The following is a 27,077-nucleotide window of genomic DNA, read 5'->3' on the forward strand; positions in this document are numbered from 1 at the left end:
CATTTTTAATTGTTCTTCTGCGTGGTCAAATGGCACCGACAATACTCAAAAAGCCAAAAATAACCGCTAAATTTAATCTCCCGATGTTTTATTAAATTTTTATAGTAATAAAACAATTACTGTGTCTTATTTTGACAGTGGGGACCGGATGTTGGGGTTCACCCAGCGTTAGCTTGCTCCTTCGGTGGTGTTTTGGTCCAGTTGGCGCTGCTCCTCACTCGCCAAAATGACAGCGAGGAAGTCTGGCTCACGACTGGAGACAGAGATAGAGCGATGCCGCTCGGAGGCCCAGTGGGATAAGATTCCAGAGTTGGTGCGACAGCTCTCGGCTAAACTGATATCAAACGGTAGGAAGTGTGCCGGGTTTCTCCGCTGTTCGTTCATCCAGTGTACGGGGCCTCCTCCCTGGCCTCAGTCCTCGCTACTTCCTGGCAGAGGCAGCCGATGCTGGGAGTTGTCGCCTCTGCTTAGAGCCAGTTACTTCGTAAAGATTTTATGAAAGAGATGTGACAGGTCTTTGTTAAACTTTAGGAAGGTTTGAGTTTAAAGATGTGAACAGTTTTCGCTGCTGTGATTGAGTTCCTGTGTTCTGACAGCTCAGTTTCCCGTCACGCGGAACTTCATTCAGAAATGTATCCATTTAACGTTGGATGTGTTTGACTGTTGTGGAGGATAAATAACGTTTTATGAATTGTACTTCAAGAAACATCGCTAGAGTAAAACGACAGATTTATCTCACATTTCTTTCTTTCTTTCTTTATCTTTCCAGCTCACTGTCCCCTTGTCACCAGTTAAACCGATTTGGGGCGCTATCGGGGTACTTACTCGAGACCTTAATAAATTAATAACACCTCTGCTAATTTTTATTTGTGCCGAATTTTCCAGAAGGTTATAGTTCTAAGTTGTACCCCTTAACATTTATTTAATGACGGTCATGCGTTTGCTGAAACCACTAAATATTTAAATGTGGTAGTTTTTCAAATTCTCTCTGGTTGGCTAAGATAGCTACAATACGTGCTAGCTGTCAAACCGCTTTCTCAGGGTATCAGTAAACGGCAGAGTGATATTTTAGTTTAAAAGATAAAACCAGTCAAGCAAGGATGATGTGTTACTGACGACAGAATTTTTTATTTTTTTTTATTTTTGGTTATTATAAAAGTTACATGCAGGAAGGAATTTCTCACTTTTCTAAATGACATTTGAACGAAATGAAAATAAGATGAAAGATGCAAACTACTTTAACAGAACTATAGTCAAACTCATTTATATGCCAACCTTTGTCATGCAATTTAAACGTGCTTAGCTTTTATGTTTAAACATCATTATTGTTGTATGAGGAAAAGTTGGTTTGTTTTTTAAAACTTGCATCATTGCATCTGTAAAGGACATGAAAATGGAAATGAGAGAGATTTATTGTGAGATTTGAAAGAAGCAGACTATAAAGCAGAAACTCTGTAAAAACATCTTAACTAAAAAATGTAAAACTGTGGTTTAAAATTAAAAACAACTTAAATATAGTAGTAAAGAGTAAGTATAACTGTAAAAACAAATAAAACTGTAAACAGAATCCCAGTAAACCTGTATCTTTTGCCTGATGGGAGAAGACTGAACAGGAGATTTGCAGAGTAGGCAGGGCCAGTGGTGGTATAGTGTGAAGCTGTGGAAAGTAGACCGCATCCAGTGATCTTGGGAGCTGTATGTCTTTGCACAAACCTCATCAGCTGCTGTACCTCAGTCCGGTATGCAGATTCCCATGCTGTCACATATAAGACTTACTGCAGTGATATCATCAGTGAAGTTACTTAAAAGAAGCGGAGACATTTCCCTGTAATTTTTTGGCTACTTAGTAAACAAAACAAAACAAACTTTGTTAAAGCTTTTTTCAATTCAATCTCGCTTATATGAAAAGCCATAATTGGCCTTTGGTGTAAGGCCACAACCCCTTTAGTGAGCACCAGAATGTTTTCATATAACGGAGCATAAAAGTCTGTTCATGATGACCTGAAACCTCTGGATGTTTCGTAAGGCCCTAGTAAATTCAAGACCTAAATTCAAGTCCACTGTAGACTCGATGTGAATTTGGGGAGTCACCACTGATAGTGATACAAAAGAAGGAAGTACCAACTATCCCCTTATACACAGGTTTGGTCTCCGCATTTTTATCCAACACCTTTTTTGTTGTTTTGTTTTGGAGCCATTAGTGAAGATATTCAGATCAGAGCCCAGAGTGCTAATTAATAAAATATTTGAATTTTACTCAGCAGAAACTGAAGCACAGTCTGCTGTACGTTTGCTTTATGCCACTTTGGATCCGAGTGATAAGTTCCGCTGTTTTTGTTTTGGTGAGGATTCTGGATGATTTTTTTTAATATGTAAATGAATTCACAATTTATATAAATTATTTTATATTTAATATAATTATATAAATTATAATTATACTTTACTTTATAAGTTACTTATATAAAAATAAAATAAATACAACAAAAAAAAGTTGCACAAAATCTCAGCTTTAATATATGCAATAATTTTCCAATTTTCGGCCATGCTTCAGGTTTTTCTTTAGCAAAAAATTTTAAAAAGTACTTCTCACCATAAGACTGAAGACTAGATCACAAACATAAACTGAGCTATTTTGATGTATTTCCACATCACTTGTCGCTTAAGCAGTTTTAATCCTTCAAGCATGACCCCAGCTTCATTTATGTATTTATATTTTCAATCATAAAATTGTTTCTTGTCATGACTTTGTTAGTCTGTTCTTCCATAGCCTTTCATATTTTTGTGAAAGCTTTGAGCTCTGGTGACTGACTGGGATCAGTAACAGGATTACTGGTCAGTTCAGAGTTTGAATATCTAAACACACACACGATTTAGATACTTGTGCATAATTCTGTCTGGTATGTGTGCAAAAAAAAAAAAGCGGTGTTTCTCTGTGTGCAGATTTGCCATTCTCACTGTAGCCCTGAGTAGTTTCTGAATAACCATTAAGCCTCAGTTCATGCATCATAATTTTTACTCAGGGTGTTTTGAGCCCCTGTTACTTCCATATTTTCTTCTGTGTTACTTCTTTGCGTACTTCTATGGCATTAAATTAACTCCATGTTGCTTGGCAGATATTTTGCGTGAGCGTACACAGGTTACAGGGTTTGCCATTGTTGGCATGTGGTTGTAGCGACAGCTTAGATATAGGAAGCTTTGATCAAAGAAGAAAGTAGATGAAGGCACTGCATGTACTGGTTTGATGTTAATGCGTCATTGACAAATTCAGGTGGTTGAGAGGGAACTTTAACCAGGTGTTCAGCCTACATCAGTCATTAAAGTCATAAGGCAAATAATGAATGAAAACGGCACACCTTTACAGGTGAGTATCCAGGGAGAACATGCAAACTGCACACCAAGCAACCAGAAATAGGCAGGTTGGGGACAAACCTACTGTAAGACAAATAAGGATTATTTTGAACTGGGTCTCATGCTCATGAGCATACTAGGTCAACTATAAGCTCTCAGAGTGTTGGAGGCATGCTGGATGAGGACAAGAGGATGTGATGTCATGGTTGCTCTGACCTCCTGCTTTTTCCAGATGACCTGGGTGAGCTGCTGTTGGGTGAATGTAAGCTGCAGACGTACCTGAAGGAGAATCCCATCAAGCAAGGTACAAGTCCCAGGGTCCAACGGCCAAAACTGCTGGAGGTCAGGAAGCATCTCACTGCTGCTCTGGACAGAGGAAACCTGAAGGTAACCACTGGGCTGAAAATCAAAACTCTGAACATAGAAACATCCTTTATTATTTATTTATTTATTTATTTATTCATTTATTCCTCTCTTCTAGCCGGATTACATCCAGGAAGCCAGCCTGTTAATGGCCAAACTGTGCTATGTGGAGGGAGAATACAAAGATGCTTTAGGTGACTCACATTTTTCATATTCAACCTTTTTTTTTCCTCATTTTTAGTGAAGAAGTAGGTCAGTTTACTAATACATAATTCGTGACTTGACAGGGCACTACAGCAAGGTGAACCTGGATGATATGCAGCTGGCTGGAGCTCCTGTGTACAGGCTGTCTATGATAGCAGAGTCTTATGCGACTAAAGGTATACACAGTCCTTGTTTGTGTCCTCCTTAACCTCACTTAAACTGTCATCAAGCTAATCAGCACTAATCTCTGCAGCACCTCTTCTCTCCACATGGTGGCAGTGCAGTGCCACAGATGTAAAAAGAAGCAGCAGTCTGCACTGTTTCTCTTTGAATGTATTTAACTGATTTAATTTGGGAAAACATTCATCACTGACAGTAAGTGATGGTGTCAAATAGAGTAAAATGTCTCCCAGTCACACCATGTTTCTTCTTCTCTCTTTCTTCCTCAGGTTTGTGCCTAGAGAAAGTCCCAGCTGCTTCGCCGTCTCTATCCAATAAGAACGCTGGGTCTCCGGCGTCCAACAGAAGCATGACCGAGCGGGAGCAGGAGATCATCACCTGCTACGAAAAGTCTGGAGACATCGCTTTGCTCTATCTGCAGGAGGCCGAGAAGGTGTGTTGTCAGGCTGTGATAACTTCACAGAGTGCAGGGTTTTCTCTGCGTGCTGTTGTTTTTCACCGTCCTTATGGGCGTGTGATGAACATCCTGGTGACTGCGTTCGAGTTTGACTGATGCGCCACCGCCCTCGACGGCCAACTGGCAAACAAATCTCTTCGTCTTTATTTGCAGAGAGCACAGACTGAGCAAACTGCAGTAAAACTGAGAAGGATGCAGCTCAAATACTCCAACCTGGATGTAGTGATACTTGTGAGAAATTCAACAAAACGTGTGCAATATTACAGGTGCTAGTTAAGGAATACTTTAGAGATGTCGTGATAATGTATTTAAGCCAGAGATGGGAAAACCTTACGTTTATTTTAAAGCAGAAAAAGCAGCTTATCAAATGCTGAAACGGTGGATATTTGATTGTTTGTTGAGACTCTAATACCAGAAACTTGCATAGCTTATCTTTTAACATCTTTCTTATTAGTGTTTTAGAGTTGAGGGGCTGTACAGCATGGAAAGATACTTTTTTCTTTTAACAACACTGGGAACAATGGGTACAGTCATCAAATCACAGAGATTAAACTTTTATGGGAATGAACTAAAGGAACATTTTTTTCCCTCCAAAATAATCTCTTTATCTCTCCTGGTGTGCAGTCCTCTTATAATGCACTCCCTGACCCTTAAAGTATTTTACTGTATTCTAGTTTATATTCAAAAGTATGCAAAGCAGCTTTCAGACTAATTTCCTCCAGTTAACAATAAAAAGGAGAGAGAGCAAATGCTTCAGTCCCAGGTTTGACTGTTCACTTGCTTATTTGATAGTTTTTCAAAAGGAGAAAAGCATAACATCAATAGTCTTTCAGGAGTGGTCCGGTATTTTTAACACTGTTACGTTTCCTTAAATGTGGACTCCTCTGACTGAAAGTTAAATGTTTAAATTTGATGAACTGCTCCTCAAGAAGTTGTTTCAGGCTTTTAATTATGTCCAAAAAGACCGTAAAAAGTATTTAAACCCAGATTTAGTTTTCCGATTTAGCCTGATATCAGATTCTTTGTCATATATTGTCTCTTTTGTAGCGCACCATGTGTTTCCGGCAGGTGTCAGATTTTGGACTGCCAATGAGCCAGAAGTCACCTGAAGACATTTACTAAAAACAGACATTATAAGAGGGAGACATGGAACTTGAATAATCCTGAATCGAAATTTGTGGAAGAATTCTGCAACAGGAACGCTGGTTGTGGAAGTTTAATTTTCACCGAGAGACAAAATCAAGTCAAATAAAGCGGAGGTTGAAAAATCAAAGTAAAAATCAATAGAAGTAAACAGCTGAAAGTCACGCAGTGATTTCCACTGCAGAATCGTGTCTGTTTTTTAAATGCAGAGCCGCCTGAGATTAAAATAAGTCTTATTGATTCAGGTTAGGGGGGTTGAGTAAACGTCTTGTTGTTCTTGTTGTTTGTTGTTGCATAGGCGTTGTCAGCAGGGATTCAGAACCGCAGTCCAAAGCCTGGCCCGACAGCTCAGGACCAGGAGCTGGGCTACTTCCTAGAGACGGGCCTTCAGAGAGCCCATGTCATCCACTTCAAGAATGGGTAAGGGGGCCAGGGAACACATGGTGCTGAACCTGAGAGATCAGACAGGAAAGTTTTTACCTCTCTGGCTCTTGCTGTTGTTTTTTTTTCTTTTTTTCTTTTTCCTTTTTTTTTTCTTTTTTTTTTAAAGCTTAGCAGCCCTCTGTGGGCATTCTTCACTCACTCTGCAGTTATGGTGTTACAGAGCTGCTGACAGGTGGAATAAAAGCAAAAAAAAAAGTGTGAATACGGTTAAATAACATTCACGGTTGAGCTCAGAGCAGTTCACACAGAGGTGTTGCGCTAAATGCTGCTGGTAGTTTCAGTGTTGCAGCAGCTGCTGGACGCCTCGTGATAGATTTGTAGTCGCCTGCGTGAAGTCTCTGTCCTACAGGGTTTCGTTTTGTTTTTTCTTTTCTTTTTACTTATTGCTAAATGATTGTTTTTGCTGTGAAGCAAACCAAAAATATGTAGACAGTATACATAGTCTGTTTTTGTAAATATTAAAGACTGGTCTCAGGTACAAATATGACATCACACAGCAACTTGTCATAGTTTCTAGGAATAACATGGTTTCATTTGAAGCTTCTAGTATAAAAAATGCCTGACACAGCATTAAATGTCCATAAAAATATATATTGTATGTGTATATATTGGAATGTGACTTTAAATAAGGTCTGTTACTCTTTACCTCTCCTGTCATGTGTATGGCCAAAGGTTTAAAAAATGAGGTCAGCCTGTGGAGACAGTTTCTTCTGCTTTTGGCTTTGCATGACGTAAATGTGGGATGATATGGTTTGGATGATTAAAGATTTCCAATATGGAAATCTCAGTCACATGACGCTGCCTGTGAGCAGAAAGCCCACCTGCTGTTGGCAGCAGCTGCAGCCAGTCAGAGGAAAGGAAAGTTAAAAGTTTGGGGAAGCTGAAACAGTTTAATTCAAACTTGGAGTCCCCACAATATAAAAAGAGAATTATTTTAAACTGTTAGTAATGCAAAGATATTCAGAGAGTCCAAGTATAAAAACGTGGAGCTGGAAATTAGTGTCTAAAATTAGTGAGTTTATATTTGCACCATTTTCAAGTTGTTTAAAAAAAAAAAAAAAATAGTAAATGATGTGAAACAATATGGTCTCCTAAACAGTCGTGTTCTGGTGCATGCATAGGCTGGCTTTTACAAAATGTAATCAGAATAAACAAAGTAAGTGGAACCTAATTCAACATCTTTATCTAATGGTTTCTGTTTGTTTACGAGGGGAAGCCAGCGAAACTGAGCTAAATCAACTTGTTTCAGACAGAAGACAAACAGAAAAATTTGGATTATTTTGAACTCTGAATCATGCAAAGCTACTCGAGTAGTCAAAGAAAACTAGTACACACAAAATTAGACAAGTATGTGAAATATGTGCACTGTACTGAGTGTTGTTCAGCAGCTGGTAATATTTTTTTTGTCTTTCCATGTTTCCTGTCTCCATCATTGCAGCAACCTGACACAAGGTGTGGGCAGATTTCGAGAGATTCTTCGGGCTATTGAGACCAGAACCACCCAGAACCTACGAATGGTGAGGAAGATTTTATTAACACTTAAGGGAACAGCTTGGAATTTTTGGGAACATAATTGTTTGCTTCATAGGTGCTTTTAGGTAGTAGAAGTAAGATTTTGTTCTTGTTTTTTTTAAGACTGTCTGTTCAGACTGCTGCATCTTCACAGTACAGAACAAACTGTTGTTGCACATTTAAGCTGACACAGGAGGCTGTCAGAAGTCAAACTGACTTCTCAAAAAAAACAAAAAAACATTTAGTGCGCCAGAACTTTAGTTTTTACGGGCGTGCCATCAGTTCGGCTACACTGACACATGAAATGATGACTCCGAGAACGTTCGAAGCAAAGTTAGAGTTATTCCTCAGCGAGTGGTAGACAGAGGGAGAGAGAACTTACACTGCACGGCACTGCTGTCCACAAATTTTTTGATTGGTGCTTCAAAAGGAAAAAGGTTTCTAAATCTGACCTCTAACAACAATAGTGAGGTGAACTAATGGTCACTGACACCAAAATTCAAATGATTTATATCTACACATCCCCAAAGTCAAAAACTTACCCAACAAACGAATGGCAGAGCCCAACGCAGAGGCTTTATCCGTTTTCTGTCTGTGGCAGCCGACTCTAACTTCTTCTCATCTTAGCAAGAAGAAATAAGTTTAAAAATTTTCCAAATTGTCACTGCTTCCACAAATTGCACCACAACTTTATCATCTTCTGTCTGTTGGGAAGAATCCCAGGACAGGCTGTTTGATCCAATAGTTGTAGATTTCTATAAGGATGTACGTTAATGACAAAAAGGTCCAGATTAAAGTCTGTGCTGTGTTATAAGAAGTTGATATACAAGTGTTGTGTTTGTACAGACCATAGCCAGACAGCTTGCAGAGATCTTGCTCAGAGGAATGTGTGAACAGAGTTACTGGTCTCCTGTTGAAGACCCACCCGTTGTGTCGCCCCTGGACGATCCGACACGCCAAGGACACACTCATAGCAAGAGCTACAGCCTAAGCCGACGCCCACGAGTGTACTCGGGAGAGAAGTAAGAAGCAAAGCACTCGGCGTGGATACCAGATTCAATCTGCTGCCAGTGTACTTTTCCACCAATTTGTTCTCATCACTTTCTCTCCATTTTTTTCCTCCCTTTTTCTCTCCCTCTCATCCTCGTCCAACTCCATCCGCCTCCCGCTGCGTTCCTCTCCTCGCAGTCTGTTTTGCCCTCAGGAGAACACAGAAGAAGCCTTGCTGCTGCTGCTCATCAGTGAATCCATGGTGAGGCACAAACTCTCTGCAGAGTAAGCCATGCCAGAACACAGAGCTGGTTTTTCCGTATTCACACCTATGCATACGTGGGCGTTTGTGTGTTTCAGGCCAACCGTGACGCCGTCCTAAGCAGAATTCCCGAACACAACAACGATCGGATCATCAGTCTGCAGTCGGCCTCGGTGGTGTATGACCTGCTGACTATAGCTCTGGGCAGGAGAGGGCAGTATGAGATGTTGTCAGAGGTGAATGACCCCTCTGTGGACCGCAGTCACAGCGACTGTGGGGATAGTATTTTTATTGCTTTTTTTCCTACACAAACTTTGGTGGCTACAGACATCCTGATAAAACAGAAAAATGTACCCTATTTCAGTGTTTGGAGAGAGCCATGAAGTTCGCCTTTGAGGAGTTCCACTTGTGGTATCAGCTCGCCTTGTCGCTGATGGCAGCAGGCAAATCAGCTCGTGCCGTTAAGGTTCTCAAGGAGTGTATCCGCCTGAAGCCCGATGACCCCACCATCCCGCTGCTGGCCGTAAAGCTGTGCATCGGACCTCTGCACTGGGTGAGAACCGTACAGCTGAGCTGCCCTGTGAGGGCGGTTTGTTAGTTCTTAATATAGTGGCCTCCAACATGTCCACCAGTGTCAACTTTCTCTTTCTGTTCCTATAAATTTCCCTCTGTCATCATTCAGCTGGATGAAGGAGAATGCTTTGCAAAGATGGTGATTGACATGGGAGAGAAAGCAGCTGAATTCAGAGCCAAAGGCTACTTGGCTATAGGTTTGGTTTACAGCCTCAAAGCCACTGATGGTAAGTCTGTTCAGGAGAAGTTCCATCTCCTGAGTCATTTTCTTGGTGCGAACGTGTGAGCAAGATTTTTATTTTTTCTGTGTGAAAAGAAACCAGGAAAAGCTGCAAGTTTACAAACTCATCGGCTGATTTGGACCAGAGACCAAATCACCTTTAGATCATTTTTTTTCAAGCTTAGCCCAGGTCAGGAGGGCTTTCTCTTTCTTTTTTTTTTTTGTTTTTTTTGTTTTTTCCAGCTTTCAAATGGTTGTGCATCATCAATTTGTCCCTGCTGCCACTGTGGCCTATTTCACACTGTGAAAAATTTAAATTGAAGGGTCATTTTGTCGCAGTGTCGGGAATTCAGTTCATGTGCAAGTGCCCATGAAAGGACTTCCAAGAAATCCATCACAGCACTTCATGAGAAGATGGCCACGAAGGGAATAGTGGGCAAATTTAAATATGCAGGAGCGTGGCTAAAAATTCTCAGCTGCAGACCTGTCACCAGGGGCCAGTGTCGGGAGGTGTTTCTGAGCCTGCTTGTTTGTCTGTTATGACACCTATTGCCCAACAACAGCACAAACACAAAGAACTTTTGTTTGTAGTGAAGTGAAGTGAAACTGAGCAGTAACAATACCTTTGATGGGTTTTTTTATCTTTCTTTTTTTTTTTTTGAGCTCCTTCCTCTTCGCGGTGAACTCGATGCTGCTCTTTCCCGTTCAAGCAACTTTCAACCACTTAATATGACAAGCAAGGGGTGGAGCTGACTGTGAAACTGGGCGCTCATTGCAATGAGCATACCCATGTAATCCTCCTTTGTAAAACTTAAAAAGACCAGTATTTACAAAATGGACCTAATGTTTTATACAGTATGACCTGAAATGAGCAACTGAGCCCATAAACCAAGGTTTGTGAGGTCCTGACCGTTTTCACTGAGGTTTCTATGGGATCATAATTCTTTTTGCCCACTGGTGGCCATTAAAATGAATGCAGGTTTAAGGGCTTCACTTTTCAGACCCAGATGCTACTTCCATCATTTTTTATACATTTATTTATACAAATTACACTTTGATCTTTAGTGGGCCAGACTGATGAATATCCTCTTTCCGTCAGTGTAAAGAAGTTTAACTGCACATTTAATCCCTGCGATATCTTGATAGAAGAAAAAGAAGTGCAGTTTAAGTACCACACCTCACGTTTTATTACATTTTAAATAAATGCTGTTCTATTTAAATGAAAGGAGTGTGTCGGCACGACTCTTTGGGCTTAAATTGTAAGAAATAAATGTGTAAAAATACAGAAAAGGGTCTGGTAGCTCAGAGCCCAGACTGTCCTGTAATTAGAAAGCGGAAGGCTTTTGTTAATTGCCAGAAAATGCCATATTTTATTTATTTTGCTGTGGACACGTTGTACAAACGTTGTCATTTAGTTGTTTGTCTATTGCTTCACAAGTTTTGTGTTGTACAAATAGCTGTGTGGGAGGTCTTTAGCACTAGGACAGGCTTTAAAATGTATAAAAACGCAGTTAAAAGTCCCAAATTTTTACCCTACTTCACAGTCCAGTGGTCCTTATGTTTGACACCCCTGTTTTATACTGTGCACGGTTGCAAATTTATCACACCTTTGCTCACTCTGAGTAAATTCAAAGTAAGGGAAGTGTGAGTCATAGTTCTTTAAGTCTATGGTAAAGCCATGAGTTCTCCCCTCATTTAAAATCATTCACTTTCTTGAGTTTTCAGCCACTTTTCGAGTGGTTTAGTTTAATTATTTGACTCTGTGTCTCTGCCAGATGGTTCTTGGTGCCTCCTTTACCACCTCAGTTAAAAGAAATAAAAAAAAATAAATGTTTTTTGCTTTTGGGTATGTGTGCTGTCAAGGGACTCTTTTTGTTTGTGATGAATATGATGGCAGATCTCTATAGAGCGCTTGCTTACATGAGGCGATGCATCATCTGTTTCTGTTTCTGGCCCGGATGTTTTTGCAGTATGAAAAGAAGTGTGCTAAAAGCTGCAGTGATTCATAATCAGTGTTACTGTAAAACGCATCGGTGTGTTTGTGTCTCTGCATGTCTTTAGCGTCATTGCGGAGCACACAGGAGGAATACCAGAGGAAAGCTTTGGGAGCCTTCCAGAGGTTCGGACTGAGCTATGATGCTCTGTTTTCTTTTTTACACTTTAAACTTACCACCCTGCCAAACCATTACATTATGCTTTTGACTCATTTGAGCCTTCGTGCTTGTGCTATGACTAATCTGTGCGCAGTGTTTGGCTTTGACATTATTTATTTCCATAAATATGGTCAGCGTTTGCTTCCCTTTCCACCCGTCTTGCTGCAGCGCTGACCTTATTTTTCCACTGGGATCTTTAAAGTTTTATCTAACCTTATTTCATTTTTTATTTGCTGTGTCTTGAACACAACATCTCTTTTCTCTTCTCATCTGTAGAGCTCAGAGTCTGTCTCCAACTGACCATTTGGCAGCCTTCTACTTGGCGCTGCAGCTTGCCGTGTCCAGACAGGTAATGCGATGTATAGTCATAGCAAGAGAAAATCAACAGAAGTGTTTGAGACATGAAAGGCAGACGTCCAAAATCAAAACTCCAAGGAGTTGCACATATTTAACACAGTGCTTTTTATCCCAAATGTTGTGAAAACCTGTAGTTTGTGTACATATGCGTGTGTGTGTAGATCCCCGAGGCGCTAGGCTATGTTCGACAGGCGCTGCAGCTTCAAGGAGATGACGTCCACTCCCTTCACCTGCTGGCCCTGCTTCTCTCTGCCCAGAAACACTACCACGATGCTCTCAATATCATAGAGATGGCTCTCTCCGAGTACCCCGAAAACTTCAAGTGAGCTCACAGACATCACACTGAGGCACACACGAGGTGTCATGACTTTTTTTTTTTAATTCAGCTGGATCAGGCTGATTGTGAGTTTGTGTGTGTCTGTGTAGTCTGTTGTATACCAAGGTCAAACTGGAGGCTATGTGTAGAGGACCCGAAGAAGCTCTGCTCACCTGTAAACACATGCTGCAGATCTGGAAGAGCTTTTACAACCTTACCAACCCCAGGTACGCGCACACTCCCCCCAAATAAAAACACTACTATTACTAATAATAATAACAATAATTGTAACAGTGATGATAGAATATACAAATTGCAGACAGGCAAAACTAGAATATCATCAACACCAAAGTGAACGATGGATGACAAACCAGACATCAGATGGTAAAAACCATGTAATGGAAGGTGGTCACAGATTTTTGTGAACGTAATTTCGTCAGGCAGGTGGTTTCAAATCCACGGGGTCTCAAACTAGCAGCAGACGAAAACACGGCGCCTGTGGCTAGAAGCCAGGATTGGTGTCATGTGTTCTAGCAAAACCAGTAAATAGCCCCCCGACCCCACCCCACCCCACCTATCTCAGCCCCTCCCAAACTTAAGAAAGACACTGTACATGAGAGTAAAGTCACAGCGGGAGGTACTCGCTTTCTGTGAGTCATACTTTTAATATTCAGTGGGTTCCGATTTTGATGATGCTTATCCAATAACGTCTCCACCAAAAGTCAAGAGAAATAAAATAGTTTCTGCATTATTACTTGGTCAGATAAATAAACAATAACACATGGTTCAAATCACATGGCTTTGTTTTTTTGTTGTTTCTGTTTTTTTATAGGCCCTTAAATGATATAAAGTCCACACTTTGGGAATCACTGCTTTTAGAATTGGAAAAACTAAATAACAGTGTTTCTGGTGCTGGAGCTGGAGCTGTAACAAAACAAACAGTTTGAACTTTATCAACAATCTGTTTTGTTTTTTTGTTTGTTTCTTTGTTTGTTTTTTATTTTTAATAATTAAGATATGGTGTCAATAAAAAAAGAATAACTATACCTGATTTAAATGTTACTATGCTCTTTAAGGTTATATACTTCGAGATTATTACTTGTGATCAGGGGTTTAAAACCAAACAAAGTGCATTAGATCTCGTGCACCATGATGTCATCCCCCAGGGTAAAACTGGACATCTAATCTAATGTCTTGAGGAGTTTGAAGGAGAGCATTTGTAACTGAGGCAGGTGGCTGTGATTTCCCATTTCTCCTACTCTTGAGATTGAGCTCCTTGTGGCTTTGACCTCTATTCCAAAATAAAATTAAGGCTGACAGGTCGCTGCTGTGAAGATCTGAAGATGCAGCCCTCGTCCTAAATAAGCACCTTCGTGTGGTCATAATGGGACTGGTGTGGATCTCTGAAATAGGTGCAGAGGTGTGCAAGGAGACTACCTTGAATGATCTGGCCACCAAATGTAACATTTTTAAGACTTTTAAAAATAACTTTGTGAAGACTGGATTACACTAAACTACCAACTGAGCACTTTCGTGGAGAAACATTTCATTTATTCTGATGGTCTTGGCATTTAAAAATGCTATAATTCCAGGCATATTTGGTGATGTGTACTAAAAAGCTTCTGTGTACAAATACGATAAGTTTACTGTTTATGTTAACCTGATGTTAGGTTTGTTTTGAATATTAGTCAAAACCTGACTAAATAAAAACTTCAGCTAGTATTAGTTTATATTTATGATCCTGCTACTCTTTCCCTAATTAAATGTCCATTTAGTAAGTTTTTTTTTAATGTATTACACACTTATTGCAAATTTCTGAATGGATTATAGCATAATTTTAAAATATAAGACCTTCCCCGACTCTCTCTGTTGATTCTGACAGTCTGTGGAGTGACTTCTTTGTGAAGAACTTGGGAATTTTCTGCAAATATCCAAAGGATGTGGCATTTACGCCCGCTCCCGAGTGCCGCTCCCAGTGCCAACAGTGAGGAAGCTAACATTAGCTTATGAATGGTGTCCACTAATCACTAATGTCAACAAACAACCACTGCTCAGCACAACAGGAACACAAAAGAAAAAGGAAACACTACATGGCATACATATGGCATTTAATTCATAGTTTTCAGGACTACAGATCACTTTAGCCAGAAAAAAAGATGGCTTAATGCTAGCCAATGCTAGTATTCCTGCTATAATTGATAAACCGCTAGCTTTCCCACAGCTCAGCTAACTTATCCAAACTCCTGGGGCTGATCTGGTTAGCTTAACTGGCCATTTTGAAATAGCTGTATACACGTTAAAACCTCCGCATTGCCATATTCCTAAAAAAAAAAGCTAGCTACCTAACCTTAAAATGCTTTCTAACAGTTTTGCTTTCAAAAGGATATCCAAGTTAAAGTGCTAGTTAACCAGTTTGTCACCGGCTAATCATGATCCATAATACTGTATCAGGCCAAGCAGGACTTATTTTAACCATCAATAAACAGTGCTATGAAACGGTATTTTCCTAATTTCTTAGTTTTTTGTGTGTGTGTATTTGTCCCATTTAAATGTTTCAATCATCAAACAGAATTTAATACAAGATAAAGATAACCCAGAGTAAATACAAGATGCACTTTTTAAATTATTTCATTCCATGGGGAAAAAACTATCCAAACCTACCTGTTCTTGTGTGGAAAACTAATTGCCCTCTAAATCTTATAACTGGTTGTGCCATCTTTGGCAGCAAGAGCTGCATCAAGCATTTGAATAACTGGCAATGAGTCGTTGTGTCTTCATTAATAACACAGTTCCCTTAAAGCTTGATCTAACTAAGAAAACAAAAGGTAACTAATGCACTAAACTGCTTTATCTCCTTGTTTTGGAGGTCATGTTTGCTCAGCAGCTCAATCCCTGTGTGTGCGTGCGTGTGTGTGTGTGTGCGCTTTTTCCCTTTGTTTACATCCATGTGTGTTTCATGGCAGTGATTCGGGGCGTGGCAGCAGTCTGTTGGATAGAGCCATAGCAGACAGGCGACAGCTCAACGCTATGACCCTGCCTGACTTCAGTGACCCTGAGACTGGTAGGTACACACACCTGAAGTCTACGTGCTCGGCGTTCATCAGTAAATATAGAGTCAAACTTGTTTAATTATTCTCTCTCATCTAATGGTCATCCTGATGTCTTTTTTACAGATAGCAGAGGAAAAAGTCTATAAACGGATCAGATTTCTTTTAACTTAATGTATAAACTTTAAAAAATGGGAGCATTTTAAAAATTGTCATTTGAAAAAAGGTCTTTTTGTTTCTATCCTTTCTTTAATCCTTCATTAATTTCACTCATTTCTGTTTTATTTCCTCTTTTTAAGTCTCAGGTTCTTCCTCTTCGCTCTCTGGTTTCGAACCAGTCTCCCCCACCTCCCCCTCCACCATTTCCACCATCTCCTCCCCGCTGTCTTCTCCTTCTTCCCCTGTCTTCATCTTCCAGCCTCCCCGTACTCCTCTGCCTCCACTCCGAAAACCATCTTTCCGCTCTCCTCTTCCTTCCCTTCCCCCTGCCCTTCCTCCTCCTCCTCCACCTCCACGCACCAAGACCAGGCCTCACTCCTTTTGCAACCACGCCATAGTCCGCCAGCTGTCCTCCAACTGTAATCCTCCTCTACGTCCGCTCTGCCTGTAGCACTGTGTGGAGACTGACCACAAACAGATGTCATCACTAGTTACTTTGCCTGTTTCCGTGATTTTTGAGCTACATATGTTATGACTGCTCTTAGTTATAGTATCGTAAAAATTCATGTCCAGAAACACAAATAGATTAAAAGTTCCAAACTATATTACAAAGCACTTTGAGGCAGCACCATTTCCTGGCACATTTAAATCCTCCTGGATGCGGTTTTAAGGCAAAAGAAAAATCTTAAAAGTTAAAAAAATCCTTAAGTATTTTTTGGAGAAGGTATTAATTACCTGCTTTGCAATTATTTTCTTACTTAAATGCAACACTTGTCAGTTTCTGACTTAATATAATGTCCCACATAAACCACCAGCTATCTTTGCACTGTTCGATATCTAAGAAAGCTCCTCTTATGAGCAGCCACATCCTTCTTGTGCTTTCACCCTCACTGATGCTTGAGTGTGTCATGAATTTGAGAGATTTGTTTAAGCCTGGACAAAGAGACTAAAAAGACTAACCATTTTGGAGTTTTGGCTGAAACAAACTCCGCGGAGCTGCTGTAAATCCCGGCATGTTTGCAGGATACTTTGATGTGAATTTGAGTTGAGTTTTAATGCATTTGCTTTGTTTATTTTGTGACTTAAACATGCGCACGCACACACACACGCTCTCATTTCATTTAGCTAAATTTATTGATCAGATGGGGGGAGGCGGTTTATGTTATAAAAGATTATTTTTTTTCTACAGATCACAGCTGCACTTTCTCTGCACCTCTCTGTTTTTGTTTTTAATAATTTTCAGTGTTTCCATCTCAGCCAGCATTAATTTGTCGTGCTTCCCAGTTTCCATGTTGTCTGTTCTTGTTGCCATCTCTCTTACTAATGATAATAATAATGGTAATGGTTGTCTTTTAGATTATTTTTCCTGCAGGCCACAGAATGGTGACAGCTAGTCGATCATCATGGTTACTGAAAATATGATAAATTTACTTTCTTTAGGAGATTTTTGAATGATTAGTTCATTAAAAAGCTAATTCAGATACGCAGGTGCACCACATCATGAGATGTAAAATATAATGTTCTTCACCAAATTTTGAAACAAAAACCTGTCATGACTTGAAATATGGGCCTTCTTGACCTTTTGGTGTTTAAAAAATCCTTACGTCACTAACTACTTAATAGGCCACTGGGTATGCATTTATGGAGGACCGACTCTGCCAAACATTTAAAAAAAACTGAAAAAAACAAAGGAATGAATGACTGAGTAAATTAAGTAATTTGCCATTAAGCAAAGAAACTAAAACATAATTAGTGTTTTATAGCACATAAAAATTAGTTTTTACCTACAGTTATATTCAATATTCATTTTAGTGCATTTATTCCTACAAATAATCATTATTTACCGATTATTTTTTTCTTGATCTAAATATTTCAGTATTTCCACACATACTGATACTTTAGATTTTTTTTTTTTTTTTTTTTTTTTTTTTGTAATTGTATTTTTTTTTTTTTTTTTAATCCATGCAAAGAAACAGCGCTTTTATTTTGAAAGTTAAGTTACTGCTAATTCCATGGGAATTGTTTTTACTTTTTTTTTTTTTTTTTTTTTTTTTTTTTTAAATGTAGTTCAGGGGTCCCCAATCCCAGTCCACGAGGGCCGGTGTCCCTGCAGGTTTTAGATGTGTCCTTGATCCAACACAGCTGATTTAAATGGCTAAATTACCTTCTCAACATGCCTTGAAGTTCTCCAGAGGCCTGGTAAGGAACTAATCATGTGATTCAGGTGTGTTGACCCAGGGTGAGATCTAAAACCTGCAGGGACACCGGCCCTCGCGGACTGGGATTGGGGACCCCTGATGTAGTTATTCACAGTTTGGTCTGTTTCGGTCCTCCATATTCACATGTTCAATCAAATTTCTGTCATTAGAAAGGGGGCATGAGTGGAAGCGGCTCGCCTGCTGTCATGTGGTCTAAAAGTGACGGTGTGAAGAATGAAAACCTCACGGGGTGCTACAGTCTACCTTCTGTGAATTCTTTTTTTTTTTGCCCTCATCGTGCTTTGGATATTTCTTCTGTCTCTTCCTCTCTTTCAATCATTAACAGTCGTCTTTCTGTTTCTTTCCATCCCTTCGTTTTATTCAAGGCGGCCTTCAGGACGCTAACACTCTTGGTTTTTCCTCCATGTTTTCTGTTTGTAAGTAGCCATCTAACCTCCATCTTTTCTTTTTTTTCTCCCCCTCATCCATTCTTCCATCATTGCTCCCCCTTTGTCCCAAGAGGTCCAGATATGTGCCATATTCATATGAAGAGAGTATGTGCAAATATCTTCTGCTTTAAGGTGACATCTGCAAACAGTTTTTTTGTTTTTGTTTTTTAAATCATGCTGTTGGCTGATTCAAAGGCCTACAGTGAGTTAGAAGGAAGAGCTCAGGCATCTTTTGCATGTTGTCACATTAAAGCAGCATGAAGGTGTTCAGGAAACGACTTGTTTGGATTGTTTTAGAGCACAATCCAGACGAGGGTCTTATTTTCCAGCACACAGATGTTATTTCTGACGCGTTTATCCTTTTCGGTAACGTGAAAGAGAACAAAAACTCACCAGGAATGAAGTCAGGAAGCAGTTTCCTTCTCACGAATGTGATGGTAGTTGTGACAGTAACTGTTACAACAAGCTTGAGGCAAATTGCTGACAGATGCTCAAGTGTTGTAATCAATTTAACGTAATCTGGTTGAAATCTAACAAACCACTGTGGGAAGTCTGCGACGAGTAATAAATGAGGAAGTGGTGCAGTTTCTCATGAAAGGCATTGTCAGCTCTGTACAGCTGATATCCTTCTGTGTATTCTGACACTTGGGTTAATGATCGCATCTTTCACATGATGTCAAAGTACAGCTCGTGTCAAATATGGGTCTTTTGCATCATTTCAGTGAGTGCCGCCTGCCTGACCCCCTCAAAATCAGCTTTGTACCATGACTTACAAGCTACGTTTAACCTTCATACCATGGAATTTGGCACTATTTTGGTGTTTGTTTATTTTTTGATAACTGAAAAGCACATTTAAGTCCAGAGGGAAACACGGGTTGAAGGTGAGCCTGTTAGCAAACTGAGGATAAAAAGAAGACCTTGTTTTGAGCAGCCACATATCCCACATGGTAATCTGACCCTTGCAAATTTAGCCAAGTTTGTTTTTTGGAGTTTTTTGGGGGTTTTTTATATATGAATCGACCAAACTGTATCGAAATATTGATTTACACCGATCAGCCCGCCCCAGCCTACTACTCTACAGGTGATGACAAAACCTCAATGACCAAATAGGGCGTGGACTCTGCGGTGGTTTTTACCAGAGGAGTCATTAAAATTCTTATTTAAAGAGGTGGCAGCAGCAGATCACTGGAAAACATTCAAACACACCCGGACGTCTTCGTAGAATCACAACAAGCATAAGGTGCAACAATAAACACTCCACGAATGATGTAAAGTCCAACACAAACAAAGAGCAGCACACACAAACAGTAAGACCTGCGGGTAGAAACAAAAAAGAAAACGGCAGCTGGAGGAGGATCGGAGGAAAGGAGGTGCACGGGAGCATAGTAAGCAGCAGACACAGGGCCTGTGGGTCACAGGGTGACGGATCTGAAGAATATAGAGGCAGGGAACACTTTGGGCTTCATGTAATCTGTAGATCTTTAATTCAGTGTAATTCTGGCATATTTAATACATTCATTCATCCAGACCTCCCTCTCACTGGCCACCTCCTCCAGCTCCTCCAAGGGTGGTGTTCACATCTGCCAACTTGCAGCACAGAAACAGGCTTGCAGACAGACGATGCACAGAAAAAAGTGAAATGCTTCAAATTACCGAAACACACTCCACCTGCAGGCTGAAGGTGTTTATTCGCCATCATCGGCTTAATTTAGGGAGCGCTACACGCAATCCTGCCCGTGTTGTGCTGCGCTCGGCTGGGCTGCTGCATGGTGGCATCTAACAAATTACTCCACAGCAAACAGGATTCTCAGCTTCATCGAGACATCCTTTTGCCACGTAGTCCCCTCTTAGAAATCTTTAAAATTCAAATCTCCTCCTTTTTTAAAATATTTTTTATTATTCCTTCAGTCAGTGAAGGGGACGGATCAGATTAAAGCAAGCTGTGTTCATTTTAAATTTAGAAAAGAGTCTAAGAGGCACGTTTTATTCATTTTTAATCCCTTTAGGTTGCAATTCATATGACAGTTTAGCGAAACAAAACAAGACAGACTAAATTTTGTGATGTGTAAGGGGGTCGTTCTGTGTGGCGTTGTGATACGTTTGGCTTTTGTGGACCTGCTTTTCCTCCCATGCTGACCCCTGTAATAGTCCGCGGATATGCAGACCATCACAGCGACACTTCTTTTAGTTACTAATGAGCAGAGCGATGCAGTTTTATGCATGATGGTGAGACACTAATTCGATTTAACTCAGGGCCCTAACACTGTGTGCCGCCGAGTGCTGAATGGTGTGGACTTATTTTAAGGCTTGAAAAACTGTGTGCCAGTGTGAACTCCAACTGTTTACTGCAACCAAACACTGCAGAACCACAGTAATCAGTGGCCTCTGCTGTTGTTTTGTTCAGTTAAAATCACCCTGCATTGTGGCACATGGCTGCCTAACACTGCTGTTGTAGTGGTTAGTCACTGAATTTGGAAGCTGGTGTATTCGTCTGTGACGGTTTGATTTCCGCCCTCCAGGTTCGGTGCACGCTACCTCCATAGCAGCCAGTCGTGTGGAGCAGGCTCTATCCGAAGTCGCCTCCTCCCTGCAGAGCAGTGCCCCCAAGCATGGACCCCTGCACCCCTGGATGACCCTGGCTCAGATCTGGCTCCATGCAGGTATTATCTTACTCATTCGCAGCGCATGCATGAAAGTTATTTTATGCCTTAATAATTAATCAATCATTTTGTAACTAGCCGTCAAATACAGCAGGGCACTGTCTGCTCACCTCTTTCGCTGTGGCTTGTGGTCGATATTTGCTTCATCAGAGAATCAGATATGAGGTCAGAGTGAGTGCACCGGCATCAGCCTGCAGGACTGTATTGAAGAGCAGTTTGATTAGATATGTATTGGATATATTAGATTTCCCCTGACTTGAGCTCAGACTCTGATTTCAGCGACCAAGACAGACTGTGGTGTCCACACAAACAGACACACACACTCAGGCTGAGGTAGTTTGTCCGCCTGTTTATCTCTCCAGCTGCTTCCTGTCAGGGTTGGCCATGTCCAGCCCGGCGATACGGCTAATGTAATCAGCCAGTTCAGGCTCATTTCCTCCGTCTCTACTCGTATCATTCTGTCTTTATCACGCCAGCGCAATGAAAGCATCAGCTGGGCATGAAGTTAAGTCTTTTTTTTCTGCTTATGCAGCTTGAAGGGAAAAATGTTTTTATCCTTTCTTGTTTTCTGCGTCATGTTTTAAGAGTATTACTGTGTCCACACAGCCATGCAGCAAAAGCAGTCCAAAAGTCACATTTAATTAGTCATTCAAACAAACAAAAATGTGAGGAGCTGCAGGAGATATATGAGGACGGCGAGCCAGTGGCGAGGTGTGTCACTGGAGATACAGACTACACGTCAGGCATCAGCTCTGAGCCCCTTTTTGTTTGCAGTGGTGATGGACAGGCTAACAGATGAGGTCAGGCAGGAGTCTCTGTGGACGATGGTGAACTTTGAGAGTAGGGAGCAGGTGGAGGATAGTCTGGAGAGGTGGAGGTATGCTCTGGAGTGAGGAGGAATGAAAGTCAGTAGAAGAAAGACTGAATATATGTGTGCGGATGAGAGAGAGCCACGGGTGTAATAGTGAAGCTGCAAGGAGTGTAGGTAGAGAAGGTAGATGAGTTTGGAGACAAAGTTAGAGAAGTACGGCTGAGATAGTTTTTTTTGGACATGTGCGGAGGAGTAGTAGTGGATATACTGGACAAAGGGTATTGAAAATGGAGCTACCAGGCAAGAGGAAAAGAGGAGGAGCACACAGGACACAGAGAGGACTAGTGTGCCAGCAGAAGATGCTGGGATAGCGTGAGATGCAGGCAGACTGTAGCCATCCCCAAAGGGAGCAGAAAAAAAGAAGACGACGACGATGAAGAATTTCACAAAAGATCAACAGATACGAGAGATCATATATCATCAACATGTGTAAACTTGCACCGAATGGGCTTCGGATGCTTTGAGGAAAAACATGGAGCAAAAATTATCTTTTCATAAACTTTTTTCAGTTAAGATGTCACAGTTGGAACAATTTATTTTTTAGCCCTGGAGGTTCACAGTGTTTCTATCAGTTTGAAATTCTGTGTGTGTGTCTCTATCGAACAGCTGAGGTGTACATGGGCATGTCAAAACCTGCTGAGGCCACGGCGTGCACACAGGAAGCTGCCAACCTCTTCCCCACGTCCCACAACGTCCTCTACATGAGGGGGCAGATAGCCGAGCTGAGGGGCAACATAGACGAAGCCAAGCGGTGGTACGAGGAGGCCCTGTCCATCAACCCCACTCATGTCAAGACCATGCAGAGACTGGTAAGACACTTTGTCCTCCACCTGCCCGCCTGCAGTGCCCTCACACCCTGAGGGGTTTTGTGTGTTTTTATGTAATTACCTAGAGTCTGCCAGGATGGTTAAACCTCACCTGAGGAGAGCAAACAGTGGGGGGGGGTTGTTTTTTTGTTTGTTTTCTGTTTTCAGGCTGCTCTGTCTGTCCTTGTTTATGCATTCGCTCATGTTGGCAGGCCAGAAACGAACAGACCTGGTGATGGAGAGAGTAACTTACAAAAATTCTCTCCAGTGACAGCTCGGCAATGGCAGCTGAAGGAGGATCAGTACGTCAGTAGTCAGTGTGTCCCTCTGACCTGTTATGACGCGCAGCTTTTGAGTGCAGATTAAAATGTTTTCATGCATTTGGAGGCTTTTGACAATTTGTGTATTTGTTATTTTAGCTTGAAAACTGGATTTTGTGTTTTTAGAGTTTTGAAAAAGGTTTTGAGAACTGCGTCTTGGTAATTGTGGGGAAAGTTTCGAACTTGTTTGTACCTTTTGAATGTGTGTCTGCAGGAAAAAGATGGTGTACTTGAACATGCCTATAAAGAAAAAGGGCTTTTTCTCCAATTTATTCAGCTTATTTAATGTTAAGTGATAATTTAACAATAGATGAAAAAAGTGAAAAGAATAAAAGTGAAATAAAGAACTGAGCTGACTGACCCACGGTGGAACATCAGTCTGTAAAAGTTAAATCAGGTAAATTAAAGGAAGTAAAAAAGTAAAATGTAAAAAAGTAAAATGAAAAGCACATGAAAAGTACTAAAAAGAAAAGGAGGAGAGATTAAAAATGCAGTAATGGAACAAAGAGAAGAAAAAGAGTAGGTTGGAAAAAAAAAATATGATGCAACCTTAAGCTAAGAGCAACTAAAAACAGGAGGAAGTCATGTGAAAAACAACAGGAGTTCACTCAGAGTGCTTTCCAGTCACGAGTAAACAGAAATAATCCGGACTGGACTAAGATGGATGCACAACTCAGATCCATTTCTTCTCTTCTGGACTTCTTGGTGTGCCTGGCATCGTTATTAGTTTAAAGGGTTACTCTGCTTATAATCACTTTTTGATAATCTGCGGAAGCCATGAGGCAGTGAAGCAACCCCAAACCAGATGATTTCCTCACCAGCAATGACGGAAACCTTCAAAGAATAAGAAATACTTCTCTCATCATACTCACTCACGCTAGAGTAAAAGTAGGACAGCAACCTTTCTGTGACTGGAAGAAGTCGGAGTTTGCCGGTCATGGTCATCACTGGGACACCCTCGATCTTCGACCGCTTTCAATTGGGGTCGCCTTTTGGGAGGCAACCTGTCTTCAGACTTGGACCGACTGCAGTCAGGTTCACAAATAATTTGGGTTGCTGTGGTCTCCAGCCACTGTTTTCCATCGTTCTGTTCCCATGGGGTTAAAAAACGTGCTGACACTAAAACAAAGTGCCACCCACCATCTTTTGTTTTTGTTTTTTTGTTTTTTTTAATGCCGAAAAGCACAGGTGTCAAACGTAAGGCCCGAGGGCCAGAATCAACCCAGCAGAGCCTACAAGAGTTTTATTTTTAGTGGACAGTCTCGGGAATAAACTTCCAAAAGACAAAAGTTGGCTGTACGTGGCCACCAATGTAAAAGGAGTTTGACATTGCTGCCGTAAACTAATTCCTTGTAACACGAGAGTCGAACAAGACCAAGTGGCCACTCAAGGAACTGCACATTTTGGCACTTATGCTGTGGAGGTGGCTGTCCCTCATAATAAACCTGTTGAAGATTACTTCCATTAGTTTTTCCCATTTGCTGAATTTGATCTCCATAGCTCTCATGCAAGGAAAAAAAGGGAGTAGAGAATCATCATCTTATAACTGGAAGTGTGTAAAATACAGCAGGTAGTTTGCGGTAGAAGATAAAGGACACGGCGCACTGTGTAAATTTGAATCTCTGGTTTAAATTCTTCAATGAATAATAAATGTTAAAAGTGAGAGGAGGGTGGCTGTTACCGATATTAAATTTAACTTTAGAGCTTCTTTTTTAAATAAAGCCGCTGCTGAATCATTGACACACAGCATAATAACAAAAAGGGGACGTTCTCTTCTTCTCTTGTCGTTTTCTCTGTTAAAGGGTCTGATCCTGCACCAGCTGCAGCGTTACAGTCTGTCGGAAAAGGTGCTGAGAGACGCCGTGCAGGTCAACAGGTGAGTTTGTTTGTGTTTAACATGGTAATATTTGTAAGTTTTCTTCTTTAAGGCACCTGTGGTTCAACATTTTTCTGTTTCCTCCCTTCTTCCTCTTACATCCCTTTAATTTCTCCCCTTCTTTCCCTCTCCTCCTCCTATTTTTTCCTTTCCTCTATACTCTTTCCTCTACTCTTCCTTCCCCCCCTTGAATTTGTTTCTGTTCTTCCTCTTGTGACCTCTTCGTCCCTCTGTCCTCCTCAGCACGGCTCACGACGTGTGGAACAGTCTCGGCGAGGTGTTGCAGGCTCAGGGAAACGCCGCTGCCGCCACTGAGTGTTTTCTCACCGCCTTGGAGCTGGAAGCCAGCAGCCCCATCCTGCCCTTCACCATCATTCCCAGAGCGCTATGAGAAAAACACACACACAGAGCATGCCTGCATGCCACTTCACAAACACACACACACACACACACACACACACACACACACACACACACACACACACACACACACACACACACACACACCCCTGTGAAAAGGTGAACTGCCAAACTCTCACACACACACATAAACTCAGAGTGTATATAGAAATGCAAATAGTACAAATAAACAGGCTTCCCTCTGTCTACCCGTGCTTCCCACAATGCCTTTCTGTGGCCGTGTCCCACGTCTAAGTGAGTGTGCGTCTCCTTCCCGCGCTACGTGTCGTCTCGTTCGTCAGATTCAGTTCGAGTCATTACTCTCAGAAGCCTGAAAGTTGTGTTTACATGTTGTTTAGTCCAAATATACACACATACACTCTGAGCAATTTTAACATAAATGGATTAGATTTCCTTTAAAAGCCAAATATGCATTTACTTGGTACTGTTCACATCGATGCAACAGAAAACAATCTTTCAAAAGTGGATGCAAGCGCCAAAATCTGTCCGTCCTGTTTTGTTTTTTGGTTTTTTTTTAATGATGACTTACTGAATTCAGCAAGGTGAGAGACCACCATACAATTTAGAGCCACCAGTGAACCTGTTTTCAGTGGTTTCATGCCTTTATTTTTAATCCCTCTCCAGAATTGAAGCTAAAATCTTGTTTTTCTACAGTTGACTTTGAGCATCATCTGTGACAGAAACGAGCACTGGTGCCCTGCATCTTTTCTGCTTTCTGATAATTCATCAGATAAAACTTTTTCTAGTCTCTGTGTTCTGCCCTCACCTGGTTTAGTCAGTGGTAAATATTGCTGTATGTATATGCTTGCTTGTTTGTTTAACACTACAAAAACTCAATCCCATTTTATATGCACACACAAACACTATAGATCAGCAGCAGATCGAGCTGGGGTCAAACCACTGATGAGTATTGCCTTCACTGTACTGTAGCCCTGCACCAGTGTTAGCATTGTTAAAATTTGAAGACAGGAACCCACTATAGTAAATTCAGACTTCTGAGTGGTCAGTCGTGTTTGACTCGACACCAAGATCATTTTCCAAAAGTATCTGTGCCACTTTTTGGTGCTTGTATCCACTCAGGAAAGATGCTCATGTAATGTTATCTGCTGCACTGCATGGAGGGGGATCGTTGTTACTGTATACCTGGCTCAGGATCAGCCGGGTCTTTAAGGTATCCAGCGGAGCATCGACGGACTTTCACTGAGAAATAAATCGGTGTAAATGCCAAACCTCGGGTTGCATTCGCCCTCACGGGAAATCTGATTTCCTGCAGCTGATCTTAAAGTGTTTTTATGAAGTTTTAAAGTGAAAAAAGTCAAAGTGCCGCCTGGAGCAACTCAAACAGCAGCGACGTACGATCTGCGGAAAACTGTTGGAATCTGTGCCACATCTTTCCTCCAGAAGTCAGATTTCCTTGTTGAGCGCAAAAATACACCCGCAGTGATTGTGTCTTTGTGTCCCATCACCAGATTAATATTTTTATTTTGTTTTTGATTATAAATACAAAGAATTATTGCTGTATATTTGATTGTTCAACAAGTGTATCATTATTATTATTATTTTAGAGAGTAAATTATAACTATTTTCTGGAGAATGATGTTGCTGAGAGAGAGCGAGGTATGAAAGGATATCCTCCTGAGCTCAGGCAGTGAGTCCTTTGTGCTATAAATGAATGATGATGAAGACCAAGATAATAAAAGTGGATAAAAAGAAGACGTCTGATGCTCTCTGGTTCTCTTGCTTTGGTAA

General features: G+C 40.9%; 1 protein-coding gene across 1 annotated transcript; it reads left to right on the forward strand.

Annotated features, from left to right (window-relative positions):
* Positions 1-155: 155 nt before the first annotated feature.
* On the forward strand, positions 156-27,043 carry ttc7b (tetratricopeptide repeat domain 7B). Its single transcript, XM_031746155.2, has 21 exons — positions 156-347; positions 3,581-3,735; positions 3,830-3,905; positions 3,999-4,091; positions 4,365-4,528; positions 5,994-6,115; positions 7,578-7,656; positions 8,498-8,673; positions 8,840-8,903; positions 9,002-9,139; positions 9,268-9,456; positions 9,586-9,703; positions 11,758-11,815; positions 12,126-12,198; positions 12,368-12,528; positions 12,633-12,749; positions 15,486-15,583; positions 20,895-21,035; positions 22,513-22,715; positions 24,835-24,908; positions 25,152-27,043. Exons 1-21 carry the CDS (start codon positions 227-229, stop codon positions 25,297-25,299), a joined length of 2,568 nt encoding a protein of 855 aa, XP_031602015.1. The 5' UTR covers positions 156-226; the 3' UTR covers positions 25,300-27,043.
* The last annotated feature ends 34 nt before the right edge of the window (positions 27,044-27,077 follow it).

The sequence above is a fragment of the Oreochromis aureus genome, linkage group 19, assembly GCF_013358895.1.
Source record: "Oreochromis aureus strain Israel breed Guangdong linkage group 19, ZZ_aureus, whole genome shotgun sequence".
Classification (NCBI taxonomy): domain Eukaryota; kingdom Metazoa; phylum Chordata; class Actinopteri; order Cichliformes; family Cichlidae; genus Oreochromis; species Oreochromis aureus.

What these genes read in the sequence shown, in the direction of transcription:
- ttc7b (XM_031746155.2), top strand. Translation starts at nt 227, where the DNA reads ATGACAGCGAGGAAGTCTGGCTCACGACTGGAGACAGAGATAGAGCGA. An exon ending in GTCATCCACTTCAAGAATGG is followed by an intron (nt 6,116 to 7,577) that starts GTAAGGGGGCCA and finishes CCATCATTGCAG; the next exon opens with CAACCTGACACAAGGTGTGG. An exon ending in GCTTTGGGAGCCTTCCAGAG is followed by an intron (nt 11,816 to 12,125) that starts GTTCGGACTGAG and finishes TCTCATCTGTAG; the next exon opens with AGCTCAGAGTCTGTCTCCAA.